The 19,701-nt window shown below is 45.9% G+C and overlaps 3 protein-coding genes across 9 annotated transcripts; 2 read left to right on the top strand and 1 right to left on the bottom strand.

Moving 5' to 3' along the window:
* Positions 1-1,621: 1,621 nt before the first annotated feature.
* Positions 1,622-14,847, top strand: LOC108158773 (ubiquitin carboxyl-terminal hydrolase Usp2). 7 transcript variants are annotated; one of them, XM_017291437.2, is made up of 10 exons: positions 1,622-1,860; positions 1,929-2,507; positions 5,758-6,744; positions 10,766-10,964; positions 11,412-11,558; positions 11,644-11,857; positions 11,929-12,251; positions 12,318-12,467; positions 12,535-12,613; positions 12,686-14,847. In XM_017291437.2, exons 2-10 carry the CDS (start codon positions 2,070-2,072, stop codon positions 12,756-12,758), a joined length of 2,610 nt encoding a protein of 869 aa, XP_017146926.1. In that variant the 5' UTR covers positions 1,622-1,860; positions 1,929-2,069; the 3' UTR covers positions 12,759-14,847. The 7 variants fall into 7 exon arrangements, with proteins under 7 accessions (XP_017146926.1, XP_017146937.1, XP_017146946.1 ...); XM_017291448.2 differs by having other exon boundaries at positions 1,622-1,864; XM_033386074.1 differs by lacking the exons at positions 1,622-1,860; positions 5,758-6,744 and adding exons at positions 7,209-9,391; positions 9,449-9,941 and having other exon boundaries at positions 2,418-2,507.
* A 791-nt stretch (positions 14,848-15,638) lies between these two features.
* LOC108158377 (uncharacterized protein C18orf19 homolog A) lies at positions 15,639-17,331 on the bottom strand. Its single transcript, XM_017290633.2, has 3 exons — positions 16,638-17,331; positions 16,428-16,573; positions 15,639-16,366 (listed from the first exon to the last, which is right to left on the bottom strand). The coding sequence occupies exons 1-3, from the start codon at positions 17,084-17,086 to the stop codon at positions 16,215-16,217; spliced, it is 747 nt and encodes a 248-aa protein (XP_017146122.1). The 5' UTR covers positions 17,087-17,331; the 3' UTR covers positions 15,639-16,214.
* Positions 17,332-17,468: 137 nt separating this feature from the next.
* Positions 17,469-18,927, top strand: LOC108158366 (tRNA methyltransferase 10 homolog A). Its single transcript, XM_017290622.2, has 2 exons — positions 17,469-18,485; positions 18,554-18,927. Exons 1-2 carry the CDS (start codon positions 17,744-17,746, stop codon positions 18,724-18,726), a joined length of 915 nt encoding a protein of 304 aa, XP_017146111.1. The 5' UTR covers positions 17,469-17,743; the 3' UTR covers positions 18,727-18,927.
* Positions 18,928-19,701: the final 774 nt, after the last annotated feature.

Below are 19,701 nucleotides of genomic sequence, written 5' to 3'. Positions count from 1 at the left end.
ACATAGTAAATAATTTTGTATGTTAACACTAATAATCATAAGTTAGCAGCAAGGTAAATAAAAATGTAGGGTTATAATACTAATACAGACCAACAAATTTAATATCCCTACACTACTGTAATGCGGGTTCTGTGGCTGTGCTGAAAACGGATTTTAAGTAAATATATGTAGTTTGTGTCGTGTAAATTGACAAAGCTTATAGTGCAACATACAGACAAATATTTCATATTGTTTTTTTTTTACCCTCGCGACCTTGTTTGCTCGTGATATCTGCTTTGCGTTTTAATTTTATTTGGCTCCCGCTCCAATTTTAGTCGAGTCCGCGCTCTGGTTTTGTGATCAGATGGTAGAAAAATTCACAATAGCAATCGTCACTTTTCCACTTTCCATTTTGAGAAAGATATTTGACTTTGCGTAATTCGTACATTGCCTGTTTGCCTATGTGAGTGAACGTTTGTGTGTTTGCGCGAGAGCTCCCGCTCAGTTGTGTGTGTGACGGTGTCGCCAATAGTGCTATCCTTTTCGCTCGTATACGCTCATCGGCGTTTTTACTACTGCCGTCCCTTATTCCCCGCTCCCCATTACCCGTTCGCTTTACTCATTTCACTGTCAAACCGACAGCCCCAACACACAATAATTTCATGCGTGTGTGTGTGTATGTGCTTTTAAGCGCTTTTATAAATAGATTATATTTCGTTTCGTTTTATATTTTGTTGTTGTTGATTATAAATATTTCGATTTTTGACGTTTGGTAAAGCATTGAAAACGTATATTTAATCCAAAAGAAGCAGATATCGCAAATTGGTGAATAATTAAAACGTGGTAAACGATTGGCAAAAAAGTTTACAACGTAATGTGCGTATGAATGTGTGTTTGTGTGTGTGAACTTGAAGAATTTCATTTATTTCTTTTCGAAAAGGCATTGCAGTGCGTGCGCGTGCATTTGTATGTGTATCCAATGGAAACGGTGCGCCTAGGTGTGTGTGTGTGTGAATGGGTGTAGTATTTTATGAACGAAAGATCGATTTGATAGTGTGGCCATGTGTCGCGGCGGCCCATTTTATAATAGTTAAGCCCTACCACTACCCTATGAATAGTTGTAGGGAATTCAACGGTATCCTCGGCTACAATGACATCGTGTGCTTTGTATTGTACTGTAGACAGCTTGGCGGCGTTACGTTACACACACTCCTACACGTACATATAACTTCATTTTAGTGTTACCGAATACCGAATTTTAGTGTCCCCCCATACATATATGTATATGCACAAAAATCATAGGTTTACAAGTGTTGCCGCTACTCCACACGGTTCGACTGGTTTATTTATTTATGTATTACGAAAATGTTCGTTTGCCAATTTTGCAAATAAATATACATATTACAATACAATAGCCCAAAAGATGCGGAAAACATGAATAAATAAACATATACACGAAAAAAAACTAAAAACACTTTACTCAGACACTTTTTTGGTTCTGCTCATCTAAAGACACTTTTGCTGTGAGCGCTTGACCAAAGTGTCTCTCTAAGTTGTTATTGTGAGACACGATCGTGTGTCGGGCTCAACCGAAAACACGAAACACATAACACAAGCGAAGAGAAAAAAAGTGTTCTGCTCAGTGAGAGACCGTGACTGCGGGGTCTTTTTCTGTTTTGTCAGTGACGAGACAGCAAAGGGAAAAAGTGTTGACCGTTGTTTGCGAGCTATGCTCGTACACAGTCGCCTCTTCAGCTTCACTGGTCACAGCTATCCGGATCCTCAGATGTAGCACTTAAGCAGCATTCAAGTCGATTGGACAAATACAAAGGAATCGAATGCGAACGAAATACAAATAGTCTGGAAAACTGAATAGAAAAGGTTGGTAAGGGCGTCTACTTCCTTTGTTCAGGATTGATCAGTTCTTAATTGGTTTATTTTTTTTTCAGCGACAGTAAAACGCGTGGAACCACCAAACATCAAATCAGCCACTGCCACCTTCAAAAAAGCAGCCAAGCAACGACGGCGCGCACGGTCTGAGGAGCCCAGCCCAATTGCGGTTAGATCGGATCACTGCTGCTGCTACTAATATGCGTGTCATCGCGCCGCGTGGATCATCAACGTCAGCGGCGGGCAGCGGCAGTCTTTACGGCACATCGTCGTCGACCACCGGCGGCAACGGCGCCGGCAACAGCAGTTCCGGCTCCGGTGCTACAGGCAGCGCTTCAGGTGGGGCCACCACCAACGGTTATTCGCGCTGCAACACATACTACGATCGCGGCAGCAGTCACTCAAAGTTTCTGCCTCCGTCCGGCGGCTCAGTCTCGTCCACAGGCTACAGCAGCTGCTACCCCAGCTCGTACTTGGCCGCGTCCTATGCGCCGCGTTCCACCTTGCATCGGAACAGCGTTGGATCCACATCAGCGTCTTACCTAAGTGGAGGGTCGGTCTCGAGCCCGTCCTATCGCATTAGTTCAGCGTATTTGAGCGGATCCACCTATGATTCACCTTCTTACGGCAGATATGGAGTGAGTTGATACGTAGGCTAAGCTAAATATATGGATTTGATCCCTTCACACCACCTCCAACTATCCCCGAACGGATCCTTGAATTGTGATCAGTTACTTTTTGGGTTTAATGTTCCATTGGTAGCTGATCTATCGGTTCCCCTCTAGATATACGCACACATCTGTATCTACTCGCACCACAATTGTCCCTGTCACACACCATTCATTTGTATCTATCCCCTTCACTATATCTCATGATGTCCATAAGATTAAGCCAAACCAAGTTCGTGTTCCCGTGAGCATGCGGAGAGCTTACACGCAAGTCACCGATTTATATTTAAGTCGTAGTCTTAAAGTACAGGCTCAATGATTAGAACCCTCTCAAGATTAAGCTCTACAGTAAACAGTAGTGCCTGAAATAGAAAACCCCCTTTAAAGCGCCCGCACACAATGGTGAAAAGAAACATTTCTAAAAGCTCCAAGAAAAACAAACACCTCACCGATGCTAGTGCGGACACGAAGCTTTGAAATATTACCTCAGACAAGATACGCTCTGCTTTATTTGATCGATGCATCATTTGATCAGCTGAAAGTGTGTCGGATATCTACCATCAATATTGCGCAACGAGCCGCTATATGGTTATCCGATTCGCACCAAATCTTTGCAAGTATGCAAAAACTTGTAATTACACAAACTTTTGGTTAGACCCTCTTAAAAAAACTTTAGTTTGGTTTAGATTGCTGATCCGTGAATCCGTGATTCCGTCAAATGAGTCGATGGTGACTAAAAAAAGGCTCAGATTTACGGCTACGGCCTAACCGTAGGCTTACCTGACTTCCAGTGGATGCTGAGGCTTAACCGTGAAGACTTCAGTGACTGAAAAATTTAAGATTTAGTTTCAAGCTCTACATTATAAGCCTAAAAATGGAACCATCTTAAGTTGAACAGGCTGGTGGTGGACCATATATTATCATATATTGGGGTGACATATGTACAATGGTTGTGGAAATAATCAAACAGTCGGGGATTCAAGCTACACAGTTCAATGGTAGACAATCTGGTAGTCTGCGACAGAGGTGCAAATAATACACCAATATTTAACTGAGATCGCCCGAAATGTTGAAAGAAGGCTCCAAATAGACGCTCCATATAACAAATAAGAGTAATCTCGTATTGAGGTATTGATCTGCCACAGAAGCTAACAAAATATACCAACGGCTCTATGTTTCCTACAGTAAAAGCTCCAATATTAAAACCTATTATTTCAAACGCTTTAAAGGCAAGAAGCGCGCCTCATTGTCTCATCTCATTTCTGTTGCTTTTTCATAATTTACGTGTGTGTTTTTCATGACTATATGCATACAAGTATGTACGTACATCAATGCATATGTACATCAATAGATATGTATATTTATAGCTTCAAAAATAGTCTATATATCTGAATGTATCTATGTGTGTACCTATGCATATAGCCCACTTTCGGTTATTGGCATTGCCTACCTCAAAGAGTCATCCAAACCATGGTGTATTGATACAAGGTGAGGCATTACCGGATAGCGCTCTCAAGATTGCAGTGCCCGCGAACATATGTAGATCGCGGGGCTGAGCGGTAGATCGGGAAGGCCTCATTTTGCCACACAACTACACCCCCATGTCGCATATATGATGTGTATGTATGAACAACCACACCCTAGTTTTGTGGTGATGCTCTTCCCCCTTAGCACCCTTTAGTGTAGCCCTTTGGCAGTTTTCGGTGGCTTTTCGAAGTTTCATTTTGGACGTTTTTCTTTTGCTGATTGTCGTTTTTATGTTGTTTGTGATGTGTATTTTGTCATTGCAACAACGAACCACCAACCCACCACAGTCCACGAATCAAACGCCCACCTATACCAACCACCCACCCAGCAGCCCAGCCAAGCCATCCCATTTCACAACACGCCGACACACGACAATGCAGCATTCTAACATACATATGTACATGCGATAATACACAGATGCCGATACAGATGCATACAGACACTGCTCAAGGTATATTAATCTAAGGTAAGGCCGTTTGAGAGGTAGTATCATGTAGTATGCCAAAAAAGTATGCTACGTGGAGAGCCGGATGGGGCTTACCTGATAATTAGTATACCTTGAGACAGAGTAAAGGCAATGGAATGCGTTGTGTGCTCTTGTGGGTGTGTGTCAGTGTGTGCTCGAGAGCGAGTGGAGCCGAACCGACCCGCGCGAACCACTTGTTGGCACCGATCCAACACCAACGAGAGCAAGGGAAACAGCAGCAACTGTGTCATCCCCTTAAACTTGCTGTAAATTAAATTCGCAATGAGGTTAATGGAATAGCATTGTCGGCATATACATATGTATGTCGGTTGTGCAGTTTTGTCCGTCTGTCAATGCGTGTATTCACGCTGCCTGTCATCATTTTCTCGAATGTTTAACTGATATATACATAGTACGTATACACGCATGTATCAAAGATAGATCACGATTTTCATATGAAAATCGATCAGGCTTATCATCATTTTAACTTTTCACCAATTCTTCTGAAATGGTACTAGGCACAAGACTTTCCCGTTTAGAAAGTACTGAACTTTAGAGCTGTCATAGGAGCAAAAATATACGCACATATACATATACATATGTACATATGTATATACATATGTATATGTGTGTATGTACATATTTACCTAACATTAAAATTTGAAATTGGGGAAAAAGATAAGGGTGAGGGTGCGGCATCCCCTTATAGCGTGGGCACCTTTTGCCTCACGTTCAGCCGCGAATCATCGTTATTGGGCTTTGGCCATGCTTTTGAACCCCCTCTCCCTCACTGGCAAACAGTGTATGGGATACTGGGTGTATTCGCATAGTCGTAATATGGCGACTATATAGCATAATTTTGTGCCTTTAATTTCATTTATTTTTTCAAAATTTAGTTACGTTTTCGAGTGTTATTTCCGTCTTCATTCTGTACAAATCAGTCATAAAACTCATCATTGATGTTTCTTTTATTTTGTTCTCTGTTACTTTTGACATTGGTTTATGTTGCGACACCATGAAACATGAACAAACTTGTTCACCGTTACCGTTAACGTTATCGTTACCGTTACTGCTACCTGCTACGTTCCCAAAACCAAAAACTAAAAAACACCACCGATTGTGCCATCTCGCTCATTGAAATTCAACACTTGTAAATGTTTCGCCAACCACCAACGCCAACCACCAAATCAAAACAACAACAAATCAAAATTCGAATTCGAATAAAAGTTGCCGCGCAAGACAACAAAAGGATCCGTATCCGGATCTGGATCCGCCACCAATGGCGAGAACGGATTGAAGAAGAACGACTATGGACTGCGGCGTGAAGCTAAGAAGCCGCCAACAAGTGGCGGTGGCAATTGCAGTGGCAGTGGCAGTAGCAGCAGCTACAGCGAGAGCACCATTAGCAACGGCCATTCGAAACGCCTGTCCAGCTCATCCTCATCACCATCCCTAGCACGTTTAGTGGCCACCTCGGGGCTGGACATGTACGAAAAGTACAGTCCGGCCAACTATAAACCCAACAGTGAACCATCGTCACGTTCTAGATCGGGGCTCAGTGAGGCGCCGTCGGGCGATGTGGACGGCAACGGTAATGGCAATGACACGACCACCTGCACGGTCACCCTGGACCGCTCGCGGACCAGTCGCTACAGCCGGCTCTACAGCAACAACAGCGACGCCGGCGACTCCACGCCAGCCACCAGCACCGGGACAAGCACGAGCACAACATCCTCATCGCGGCTGGGACAGCGCAACGGGTCGGGCCGGTTCACGTTGAGTAGCAGCAACAGCAGCGGGGACGTGCCCACGGCCACCTTCACACTCAGAAGCAACAGAACGCGGCGCAGCATTGCGGATGCATCGTCGGCAAGGGATACAGAAGCAGCAGCAGCAGCCGCAGCCACAGTAGCCGCAGTAGGATCAGTAGCATCTCATACAGCGCCTCCGCCACCGCCGCCGCCACCTCCACCGTCAGCATTAAAATCAATCAATGGTCATGGGGCGGACAGCAATGGACTGGACACAAAGCTCAATGGCCTGTCCTTGCTGTCGACATCGCCGAAGAGGAACGCAATCTACGAAAGTCGTAGTGGGAGTAGCGTGAGAGCCACTCTTGATACGACAGATGATGCGGGAGCGGACGTGGAGGATGCGGACAATGGCGATGTGAGCGCGACAGCTACATTCAAGTTAACGGAAGCCGGCAGCAAGGTAAAATATCGATATGTGCGACGCAGCGACAGACAGCGCTGCCAAGACTGCCCAGAGTGCCCGACTAATCGCATGACCTGCCAACCCGATATACCCTGATTAAGCGACTATCGATAGCAGCCTAACCAGCCCACCCTCTAACCCTGAAATTTGATTGCCGAAATTCGTATGTGTGTGTGAATGCCGCAGGCTCCGCTTTGCCAAAAACACTCGCAACAATCCAATCAAATCAATCCCCACATTGCGCCACTCACCCTCCAGCAATCAATCGCCCAACCATTGCTTGCACCGATACATGATTCTGATACTGATACTGATATATGTACATGCGTTATTTCTTTTGGTATCGTTTCATTTCATTTGATTGAGTTTGAATTGAAAATGTGATTGATCTCTCTGTGCTCTCTGTATTTGTGCCTAGGCCGCCGCCATTTAATCCAATTTACATTTCTATGTATTTTTAGCTTAACTCTTGCAGATTGCGCCCCCTCTAACTCACTTAACCAAAGCAAAGCAAAGACAAAACCAAAGCAAACCAAAGCAAACTCCCAACTCAACTAAACTAAACTCTAAACTCAACTAATCGAACTACCGAGTACCGAAAAACAACAATAACTATAATCTCTGAATCGCTGACTAACCCCGACCCACGACCAGTTCAGTCCCAGCCACACCCCCTATCCCCAGCAATCGCTAGAGACACTACATGACTAGGACTAGGCGAAACCCCATTGGCTAGGAGAACTCTCCTTCGGCCTCCCCTTTTTATTCTCGCCCAAAAAAAACTACAGCAAAAATAAGCAAATAAAAAAAAAACAAAAAAACACTGCCCCCAGTATATAGGGCTCAGTATTGAAAAAATAAAAAACTAAGCAGGTCGTGACTTTAAAAATCCTCAAAATTTGAATCCCTTTCGGCCAGACCTCAGTTAAAACTCAACTATCAAACAAACAAAAATATACTACAAGCAAACATTAACTGAAAGTCGGAACTAGCAAAAAAAACACCAGTCCAGGCAGATTGGACAAGGATCTGGAAGTGAAGGGAGAATCCAGATTGTGCAGACGACTGTCAGCTGATGTTGAATGATGTTAGACGTTAAGAAGAACAGAGGTTTCCACAAGACTCCAGCATCCAGACTGCAACGCGGAGGTGAGCCAGCAGTAGTAGCAGTAGCAGCCCCTTCCGCAGCAGCAGCGGCAGGTGCATCCACAGTAGCTGCATCCCATCCGGGAGCAGGAAAGGTAGCAACCGCCACTGGTACCACATCAGTGGCATCCGGCAAAGGAGCAGGCGGCTCAAAGCGAGGCATCCATAATAGCACGGCACGGGGCCGGGAGGGTAGATCGAAATACTCCACGGGACCAGGAATCCCAACCGGAGGAGGTGCTTCAGTGGGAGTGGGCAAGGGGCAAGGTAAACACGGCTCATCATCAGCAGCAGGAGCGGCAGGAGGAGGAGGTGGCCGCTCAGTGACGACGGGAACAGCGGGCGGAAATCCCGTGCGGACGGCCAATCAGCGCTACTTCCTCGTGCCCAGCTTTAAGGACCCCACATTCCTCAAGGAAGAGTGCGAGCTGGCCCATGCCCAGGTGACGGGTGCTGGTGCGGGCAAGTCCAAAGCCACCCACGGCAAGCAGCGCTGTAGGGTGGGTGAGGATAACAAAAACAATAATAACCAGCACAGCAGTCATAACAGCCACCAGAACCACAATAACCACAGCAGCCACAAGGCACAGGGCCATGTGGCAGGTGGTGGACTAGGACCAGAAGGAGCATTGAATGACATGCCGCGTCCGCCGATGTTCAATGGCAATCAACAGGCGGCACCAGCAGGAGCAGCAGCGACGACGACGACGACGTCGAGCTACAACAGAAGCACCATTAACGGTGGACACGGTAACGGGCCCGTCCACAAGCACGGCAGCATCAGGGCCTCTGGCACCCAGGAGCAACAGCTAACGGCGGGACAGAAGGCGCTGCAGGCAGCCACAGCCTCACACACGGGCAGGACCCTTGGCAAGCTGAAGCCACTGACCTTCGGCAGCGGCTCCAATAACAATAACAACAGCAACAATAACAACAGTAACAACACTAACAGTACCAGCAACCACAGCAACCACAACCAATATCAGAACCACGGCTACACCAGCCACACGATCATGAACGGACACAATAATAACAACAGCAACCACAGCAGCAGTGTCAACGGCAGCAACAACAACATGCAGCGTGGACAGAAACTGAAGCAGCAGCCACAACAGAAGCAGGAGGCGCAACATCAGTTGCAGCAACAGCTGCAAGACGATGACATCAGCTACATAGACAGCGACGATACGCCTTTTCCCTCCACATCGGGAGCAGCAGCAGCTAAAGTAGCAGCTGGTTCTGGTGGAGCAGGAGCGGCTACAGCTGCAACTGAAGCTACATCTACAGCTGCAGCCAATCAAAGCGATCCCATGTTCAGGAACGTTGGCTACCACAAGCGTCCTAGGTCCACGATAATCACATCCCACTCCAACTTTGCCGCCAGCTTGGAGAAGTTCAACAACCCGAAGCTAGTCAATGGAACCCCTTCGGGAACAGGGAGGACAACTGAGGCAGGCGGTGGCCAACCACAATCCGTGCTATCCAGCAATGCACGTTGGTATGGCATCGATTCAGTTAGCATTAAAGCCTCGATTGAAAAATTCAACAATCTTAGCTGCCAGAAGCAGCGTCAGGGGCAACATTCGGGCAAGGAGACGACAACTGGCTACTCCACGTCTCCCGCCGGAGGAGCCAGAGGAGCCATGCCACGAGGTACTCACATAGCGCAGACCTCGTCGATCGGGAGCAGTGGAAATCTGCAGCAGCATCGCTACAGCGGCGACCTGGAAAATGTTCGTTTATCGGCGGGCCATAGCAGCTCCCTGACGCGGGCCGCCTACCGAACCACGGCCCCCATGAACTGTGTCGTCGCCCCGTTGCCGCGAGCAGTGCAGCCCGTCCTAGTGGCGTTCAATCCACAGGTAAACGACTCCAAGACACAATCAACCACTGCAGCGGCCACAACAACACTAGCTACAACCACATCCGCCACATCAGCCACATCGGGCACTGTTTCCGCTTCCGCCTCCGGTTCGTCGTCTTCCGTCTCCACAGCCACGGGCACGGTCACGGTCACAGTCACGGGCTCGGCGGCAGCCAACGATAGTGTAAGTCGTCCTCTGGCAAGGCTCCTTCAAGGTGCACTCCCAGTGCACTACACAGGGCAATGCAGTCGAGTACAGTACAGTTCTGTTCAGTTTATATTACTCTCTCTCTCTCTCTCTCTCTCTCTCGCTCTCTCAATATTTCTAAATATCTCGCCATTCCGTTTACTTTGTATACTTTGTTCTCGTTTTCCTTAAGCGGGCTAGATTTGTTAATCCAAAATTGTTGTCGCTAGAAATATGAACATTCAAAAAGATGCATTTTATTCATCATCCTTCGCCGATCGCGCTCGGTTGCACGCCACTCTATTACGCCTTAGTACTCCCCATCCTCCTAGTACTCCTGTTGTCTCTTTATTTTACGTTACCTTTGTTAGTTATTTGTTATTTGTTTTTGTTCGCTCGCTGTCTCTCTTTGTCCCTGTCGCACTTGCAACGTTTTGTGTTCAATTTTTTATTGTATTTCGTTTTTAAGCCCCCGCATGATACAGAACTCACCACAAAAACACATGCATACTCACCACATATCAGATATCACATAACACATAGCTCCGCCACCTCCTCTCCTATCCTCTCATCCTCCCATGAGCATTATATTATTGTTATCGTTTACTCTTCTAACTGCTCGATTGCTAACTGTGCTTTGATTATAATTATCGATTACTAATCGAGTCGCATCGATTTCCAACTGTCGGAGAACGCAGCTGCTCTCCTGCTCTGAACAGCTGGCCCCCTCCGGACAGTTGCCAATCGACGGGACTTCGGACACACACTGATATCAGTCGAACTTATATCGCCATCGAATCTCTTTGTTGTAAAAAACGTAGGCCAGGAACGTGGTCAGCACACGGAACGTCCTGCCGCCCGTGTCGCCAACACCCAGCCGCTACTGGGAACGGGATAGCAGCAACACCACCAGTCGCCAGTACTCCTCTTCCAACTCCTCAGCTCTGAGCGGCAGCAGCAAGTACAACACCGACGAGGGCTACCGGAGCGCGGCGACGCAGCGCGAAGAGAAATCGGAAGGTGAGTAAGTCGACAGGCGTGCCCCCAACTGGCCTGGCCTGGCCTGCCCTGAATGGAGTGGAGTGAGGTTTGTCGGATCGGAACAGAGAGGAGGCTGCGAATTTTGGGGAACGTGGGAACAAATCAATCGTAGGAAAACAGCAGCCGAGCCCCGATATTCATTTAAATTTTGAGTTTACAATTTTTGCTAACAAAAACGAGAAACGAGGCAGGAAATTCTGCGGGAAGAGCGGGAATCGTCGCTAAGCCAAGAACTAAGACTTAAATCAGAAGAGGAAAGGGTTGGTGGATTCGTTGGCACTCGCGAATGACATTGCTGAAGCGCCTCTGGAGCCAACAACATTCCGATGTATCCGAATTGGGGAGTGCCACACGCCGTTGCCGGCCGGGCGCATTATCACTACCAAGTATCATTAATCTATCCCGTTTCCGAATGCTATTCCACAGGTCTGTGCGGCCTGAGAAACATCGGCAACACCTGTTTCATGAACTCGGTCATCCAGTGTCTGAGCCACACGACTGAGCTAACCCGCTTTCTGCGCACACACCATGGCTCGCGCTCGTCCGCCACCAAAGATCAGCTAATACTGTTCGGTAGGTCGCGTCTAATCATACAATACGATACGATCATAAGCTTATGCCACTGCTGCCCTTGCTGCCCTTGCTGCCATTTCTGCAGAATTTGCCAAACTCATCCAGGAGATGTGGACATCAAGCGTGCACACCGTAACCCCCATGGACCTCAAGCGGGCCTTCTCTGCCAAGCATCGCATGTACAGCGACTACAATCAGCAGGATGCGCAGGAGTTCCTGCGCTTCTTCCTCGATTCGCTGCACTCGGCCCTCAACTCGGGCATCAAGGGCGAGACCCTCAATATTGACGATAATCTCAGGTGGGTTTTTCTCACGGCCTCCCGATCCCCCACCGCCAATGGCTAGGCTAATCACTATCCCCCATCTGCAGTGACAATAAGAAGGCCGATCTAACCTGGGAGTGGTATACAAGGCATGAGAACTCCTTGGTACGCGATCTCTTTGTGGGACAGCTGAAGAGCACTCTGAAGTGCACAACATGCGGCAACACGAGCGTGACCTTCGATCCATTCTGGGACTTGAGCGTGCCGCTGCCCTCCTCATCGCGCTGCAAGCTGGAGGCCTGCCTGGATCTTTTCATTCGCGAGGAGATTCTAGATGGCGACGAGATGCCCACATGCTCTAAATGCAAGACGCGTCGAAAATGCACCAAGAGCTTCACCATTCAGCGTTTCCCCAAATATCTTGTCATACGTCAGTCAAAAAAACATCAAAAGGATTGTAGATGAGAAAAGTCTAATATGTGTGTCCCGATTTCAGATCTGAAACGCTTCTCGGAAACGCGCTGGAGCAAGCTGTCGAACATTGTCGAGTTCCCCACTGCTGACCGCGACCTCAATATGGCCTCCTATGGCGCAAACTCAAACTCGAATGTGCATTACTCTCTCTACGCGATATCGAATCATATGGGTGAGTGGCAGAGAGTCGGAGCGTATCAGTGCATAGCTCATATTCATATATCTTCATATATCTGCAGGATCAACTGCTGGAGGTCATTATACGGCACTTTGCAAGCATCCAGTTTCTCGCAAGTGGCATGAGTTCAATGACAACATGTAAGTGCAGCCGATCTCCAGCTTTATGCCAGCCCGCCGTGTAACTTCTGCCCATTTCTCTCTTCTCCACAGTGTGAGCGATTCCGTTTCCGAAAACTTTCTCGTTTCATCCAGTGCTTATATACTTTTCTACGAGCGTACGTAAGGCTCAGTTCTCAGTCCAAAAGGAGTCCTTGATCTGTGTGGGGTGGCTTCTGGGCAGGGACAGGCAGGGGACAACAACAACGACATCAGCAAACAGATCAGATCAAGGAGGGAACAGGGACAGCTTCAACCCCACTCCCAGGGCAACAAACAGGGACACCAGTAGAAACGCTTCGTAGAATTGCAAATGAACAGATTTATTTTATATCAAAAACAAAATATTACAAGATCAACGCCAAGCTGAAGAAAACAGACCCCAAGAACACAAGCAAGAAATTTCGGAAAAAGTTTAATTGAAAAAAAAAATAAATCAAAAGAAAAAGCAGCGAGCCTGTACCCGGTCCCTGGTCCCTGGTCCCCGACATTTAGTGTATATAAAAATCCTGAACTTCGTGGCCTGAAAAGCGGTAGAAAACTAAAAATTTGATTCAACAACATACAAAGAATTTTTTCAAATACAAATATAACTTTCGGCAAACTTATCCCCTGTGCAGAGAACTCTCAAGCAAATTCTGCTCCTTTAAAACAAAATTAAAAAATTAAATTAAGTCCACACATCCATTACTCAGTGTGTCGATATTTCTTTATTATACTATGCATGTGTGAGTGTTTCTAAATTCGATAATTTGGACTCAATTATTGGTTTGCCGGGAGAGGTCGATGTGTCCATGTGGTTGTGTGTAAAAAAAAGAACAAAAACTAAAAAATAATAATTTAAAAAGAAAGAGAAACAAGAAACACCAAAACTTACAGCGAAAGCGAAGTGAAAACTAGTTCTATATTTAAAATTCGTCTTTCGTGTGCAATATATTTCATCTAGACAGAGAGCAACAACACCAATACTACTTAACGATAATCGCGATTAACGATAACGATAACTGATAGCTGGAAAGGAGGTTATCGCCATCGCACCATAAAAAATCACTTAAAAACAAACTAAATACTAACTTAAATTAAATTAAAGCTACGAGCTACAAACGGCTTTTTAGAGACTAAGATGAAACCCCACAAATAAAATAACTAACATAATTGAACCATAAAAAGAAGATGACGAACACAGAAGGGAAACAACGCAAAGTGAAGCTGAATGCTGCATTGTGAAAACGTACTTATGATAAATGCTAAATATTAGTCAAATTAAACAAAAACCAAACGAAAGAACAGAAACAATTACACGTGTAAAGAAGGCAAGAGAGAGAAAATGTGAAAGCGATATACGAGAAGAACACCAAACACCAAACAAGTTCCACATCTACATATGTTGTTCCGTTACCCAGCGAAAGGGGGAATACCCTAGGGAATTATTTGTCCTTTGTTTCCTTCTTCAGATCTTTTGTTGGTCTGAGAAAATCAGAACTAGTCTCAAAAAGTTTTAAAAAAGGCAAAGGATCTACTTAAGGCCGTCCAAGCACCACTCTTCTTCAATCTGGGGGTGGCGGTGCTGGACATTGGCAAATAATAAATATCTCAAATTTGTTTAATTTTGTGCGTATTTTCTAGTTTAAGTGGAGGATCCCCTGACTCCTGCCCATGCACATCAACCATTTCCTCTTCCTTGCCCACGATCCCCCTGCCACCCAAAAACAGCGAAAGCCAACCAACCAACCAATCAATCAACCAGCCAAGAAATACTTGCTATCTATATATATATGTATACTTATGATATATATATATACTTTTTGTTGCCTACATTGTTTTTATACCTATATATATGTATATGAGATATATATTATGTAACTTATTTATTTATTGTATTTATGTAAATGATATATTAACCAAACACACCCAAACATACCGCGCCCCACACACATAAACAGACTGCGACAGTACGAGGAAATATGTGTACATAACTCAATTTGTTTCCAGCAGAAAAGCAAAAGAAACAGCAACAAATGTGCAAATAGCCACGCCCACACAAAGAAGAACAAATTTTTGGAAATGCAACGTAAATACCAATAAAAGTGTAAAACAAGACAAATTATTTATTTATTTGTAAATGAGAACAAAGAACAACCTACTATATATATTTCTTCTGGCTTAACTATTAGTTAAAATTATAATTGTTGGATATTTTACTAACGTTAAAAAAAGCAAACAAAACAAACGCAAAAAAGGCAAACAAAAAAAACAGGAGAAAAAACGAAAAATAAAATGCAAAAATAAAATTGAGAACAAAAAATTGCAATCCTTTCTTTTGGCAACAAAGTGCCAGCATCGGTGGTAATCCTTTCAAATTCATAGCCTGTTCACACTAGGGCTGCGTCATGCGTCTTTGTGTCTAGTCGGAGACGCAGTCTCCTGAGGCCATAAAGAAACTGCTGGATATATGGGAGGAGATCGTCGAGGGTTTTCATGGTGTGCGGAAGAACTGCCACACTCTACAAAGAAATGGTTGAAAATAATAGCTAAATTTGAGCTCCGGCCATTTTCCCGCCTTTTTCCATAATTTTGTTGATTTCATCTTCAGCTGACACGTAAATCAGATATTCTCATGACACCATAACCTACGGACGCCCGTAGAAACGGTTATTTTGTACCATTGTGATTTCAAAATCGTGGCAGTGTAAACAGGCTATAGATCTGCACTGAAAGACAGAGACAGCATGAGACAATTCGATAAATAAGTGTTGGTAGACTGCACTGATATCACTTTAAAGTTTAAGCACCATCGACCTTTAGTTAAACAAATTGTTTTACTTGCAAAGCACGATTCTGGCGCTTCGGGAGCGTTGAACTACGTTTATTTATCTCACCCTCGCTGCTTTTCCCATAAGGTTTTCACCAACTATCAGTTAGTTTTACTGAAGTCTAGTGGAATCCGAATGTTTGCAACAATCGGATTCGTGCCAGGGATCTACGAAAAAAATCTGGGAATATTCAGTTTGGCTTTCATATATTTTGATTTTCATTTAATAAAAGTAAACTTATTATTGTTTTGCGACAACTCACTCTTACATCTAAAAAATATATAACTGCTAAATTTTATTTACTGACGCCTGCCTTTATCTGTCTACACATGTGTGTGTATCTGGGGAGGTGTGTCTGTGGGTGCCTCTGCGGCGACCTCAAACGGTTTCATAACTAACAGAGAACTATGCAAATATATGTAATTACAAAATATTTAATTTTGAACGGCTCTAAGCGTGGTGGCGAGGAGTGTTGGGGGTATTAGTATTAGGCCTCATTTTAGGCTGCCACCTGGCGACGGCTCCCCGGATGAGCAATCATTAGAGGGTGGCTTTTGTGTTATATGTTTGGTTTGGGCCGGGCCAGGGCGAGGTAAAGTTAAGTTTGTAGAGCACCGGTACCCCCGTCCGCGTCTGCCAAGCAAAAGGCAACAGTTTAACAAAAAAGGCAACAAGTCAACTGAGCGCCACTTGCATGCACCGAAACGTTTCGAGGTCGTCAAGGACAATGGCAACAGCTGACAGAAGGCAGCGTTGCCACTGTCCAACGATCATTTGTTCCCGTCCTTCTCAGCCTTGTCCGCCTTGGCACTAGCTCGCGTTGCCTTCTTGTCCTCGTACATCTTGATCAGTTCATTCTTGCTGGGAATCGGCTTGATGTGTCCCCGTTGCACCAGATACTTGATGGACACCGTCGTGCCGCCTGCAGGTAAAAAGAGTAAATAGATTAATGGAGCGGACCTCCAAATCGGGACTAGCCTTACCCAACGTGAGAGCGTATCGCAATGGAGTAGCCACTTTATAGCACAGATAAGCGATGGCATAGTGTCCCATGTCCGAGGACTGTACCTTCTCAATAATGGTTTCGCTAAGATGCACGTACTGCAGCAGCGAGGGCACATCCACTCCGCTAAGACGAGACAAGACATTTACCATCACTGAGTCCTGAGTTTGGGGAATTATCCAAAACGAACCTCTTCGACAAATAGTAGAAGCCGCCGAACCAGCCGATCGAGGTCACGCAATGGACCGGGATCAGCACATACCAATACTGCTTGTACATGTGCCTGAACTTTGCGAACAGCCCCTTGCTTGCTGCATCCCCAAAGAGGTCTGTGGCCGTTGTGGATGAAGCGTTGCTGTTCGTCTTGTTGGTGGCAACTGGAGCTGGCGTCGGCTGTGTGGACTTGTGACCAAGGCTTCTGCTTCTTGTGAATAGACACGGGCTTTGCAGGTAGCGTGTAGCTGGCGTTGTCGTGCAATGAGGTGGTGCTAGGTCGCGGTTCCTCACGCTCCAGTTGCTGCCACCGAAAAGGCATCTTGTGTTGGATTTCGTAGTCAAGCTATGCGTCAAAAAGCGAGCAAATGTGCGCTGCTGCGCGCCATGCCCAATGAGTCGTGTGAGCTGTGACATGGTTGCCATGATTGAGCGCGTGTCTTCTGGTCAGGATTGACCTGAAGCGTGCAATGCTACCAAGTAAAGTACGGTGCCAGCAGATGCTAGCCGTTGTTCTATTCACTGTTGAGCTGATGAATATTCTCGCTCGTTCCAAAAAGAACGAACTGTTTGATGTTGTCGACTCGACGTTCGCCTGCTTTTCGTCTAAACTTCACACAGCCACTTCCACGACCGGCACAATATAATATATCTCCTGATGATGAATATATGTTGATTTATCGATATATATGCTATTCAATAGTGTGGTGTAAGGCAAATAAACGTGCGTTTTTGGGCGCAGCACGTAGACCATCAGATGGTGATGGCCGTATGACATTAGCTGGCTGTTCGTGTTGGAAAATATTTAATTTTGTCAGAAATAGTGTCACAGCTAATCGGGTTTTGGAGTAATTTAGCGTTTTGTCCCATGCAATCTCTGTGTCCTACAAAGTTCTACTTCCTGCATCCGTCGTCCGTACCTGCCATTTCGGTTATCCACGTGGCAACTAAAATATACTATAAATAATGTCATACGGCCACAATGATTTCGGCTATCGATCTCAGTTAGTTCACAGCTGATGCTGGCTACCGCCAATACACGTTTTTTTTAGCTGATCTTTAAAGATAGCGAACAGAAGAGCCATGGAGGCCACGGAACAGTCCCAGACGCCGCTGCAGCCGGCAGTCCTCAGCCTAAACAACTGTCCCGGAACTACGCCCAGCACCCCGCAGAGCAAGAACCAACTGAAGAAGCAGAAAAAACTGGCCGAGTTTGCGGAGCTCAAGAAGTTGCGTCGGGAGCGGGAGCGGCAACGCAAGAAGCAGAAGCGTCGGGAGGCTAAGGAACAGGGATTGCCCGTGCGAGTAGGACCCTCGCGCAAGGAGCTGAAACGGCGCCAGGTGGCCAGCGCGGAAAACGGGTTGGCAACCTTCAGCGTGGCCATCGATCTGGACTACGACGACCTAATGCAGGAGCGGGACATAGCCAAGTGCGTGAAGCAGTGCTTGCGAATCTACACTATTAACCGACGGAGTGCGCAGCCGGGACGCCTCCACTTCACGGGGATTAAGCGGAATGGACACATCCACGAGTGCTTTAAGAAAAACGACGGCTGGGAGAACTGGAACGTGGAATACCACTTTGATCGCACCCACGCCGACTTGTTCGAGAAGCAGAAGCTCGTGTACCTCACCTGCGAGTCCGACAAACTGCTGGACAAGGTGCAACCCGACTGCACCTACGTTATTGGCGGCCTGGTCGACCATAATCACTTCAAGGGCCTCTGCCACTCCCGGGCCACGGAGGCGGGCTTGACCACGGCCCGCCTGCCGCTCAGCGAGCATGTAGACATGAAGACGCGCGCCGTACTTAGTACCTACCATGGTGTGTAGTTGCATTTCCTATTCCCAATCCGCCAGGTTCCATTCTTAACACTATCTTTGCTTTTCAAGTGTTCGAGCTGCTTAACAAAGTGGCTGCTGGCCAGGACTGGACCTCGGCCATTCTCGAAACGATCCCATTGCGAAAGGGCGCCAAGGCCAAGACGACGACCAACGAGCAGGAGCTGGATGCCAACTCAGAGTCAGAGACCGAAACCCAGGTCGACCTGAAGGCGGACAGTTGACCCCGATCCAAGCGTTTTGAAGTCTTTTTTGATTTTTATTTTAGTTTCTCTTGTTTTTATAAAATCACATTTAGTTTTGTTTCGAAAATTAAATTACAACTTAAAATACATAGTGCAAATAATAGTTATAATAAAATATATTTTTACATTTCGTTCTACAACGTGCGATGATGGCCTCAGCGACAAACATCGCCAGTGAAACACTGATGTTTTCCTAATTTGCTCCACTCTTCCACTTATGTGTTTGTATACCCTTGCAGAGGGGACGAGTTCAATGTTACATTTAATTGTATAAGCCTCTTTTATCCAGACGGTTATAGTAGGGCAGTCCAGAATCTGCACAAATGGGAGAATAGAACTCTGGTGAGGATCACCCATGACCCAGAAGGATGGATCAGGTTCGCTCCATCAGTTTAAAAGGAACAGACAATTAGCACGACAGATTAATTGATCAGTTGTTTTGAAGAAATCAAATATATGACTCAAAAAGTAATGATTATCAAGAGTTTCTATTTTTTCGCTCAAACAAAACCCGAAAAGGGGAGAAATTATGTATACAAATCATAGCTGGCGAACAACGGTCAACACTTTTCCCCTTTGCTGTCTCGTCACTGACGAAGCAGAGAAAGACCACGCTGACAAGGCTCTCCCTGAGCAGAACACTTTTTGTCTCTTCGCTTGTGTTATGTATTTCTGGTTTTCGGTTGAGCCGTCACACGATCGTGTCTCACAATAACAACTTAGAGAGACACTTTGGTCAAGCGCTCACAGCAAAAGTGTCTTTAGATGAGCAGAACCAAAAAAGTGTCTGAGTAAAGTGTTTTTAGTTTTTTTTCGTGTTTATGTTTATTTATTCATGTTTTCCGCATCATTGGCAAACGAATATTTTTGTTTTGCTTTTCACGATTCATATTAAGCTCCATATACACCACGCGTACATACATACGCACGCAGGACACTTTTTTCGTTCGCTCG

The sequence above is a fragment of the Drosophila miranda genome, chromosome XL (assembly GCF_003369915.1).
Source record: "Drosophila miranda strain MSH22 chromosome XL, D.miranda_PacBio2.1, whole genome shotgun sequence".
In the NCBI taxonomy this organism is placed as follows: Eukaryota; Metazoa; Arthropoda; class Insecta; order Diptera; family Drosophilidae; genus Drosophila; species Drosophila miranda.
This window is presented reverse-complemented; position numbering and strand designations above follow the sequence as displayed.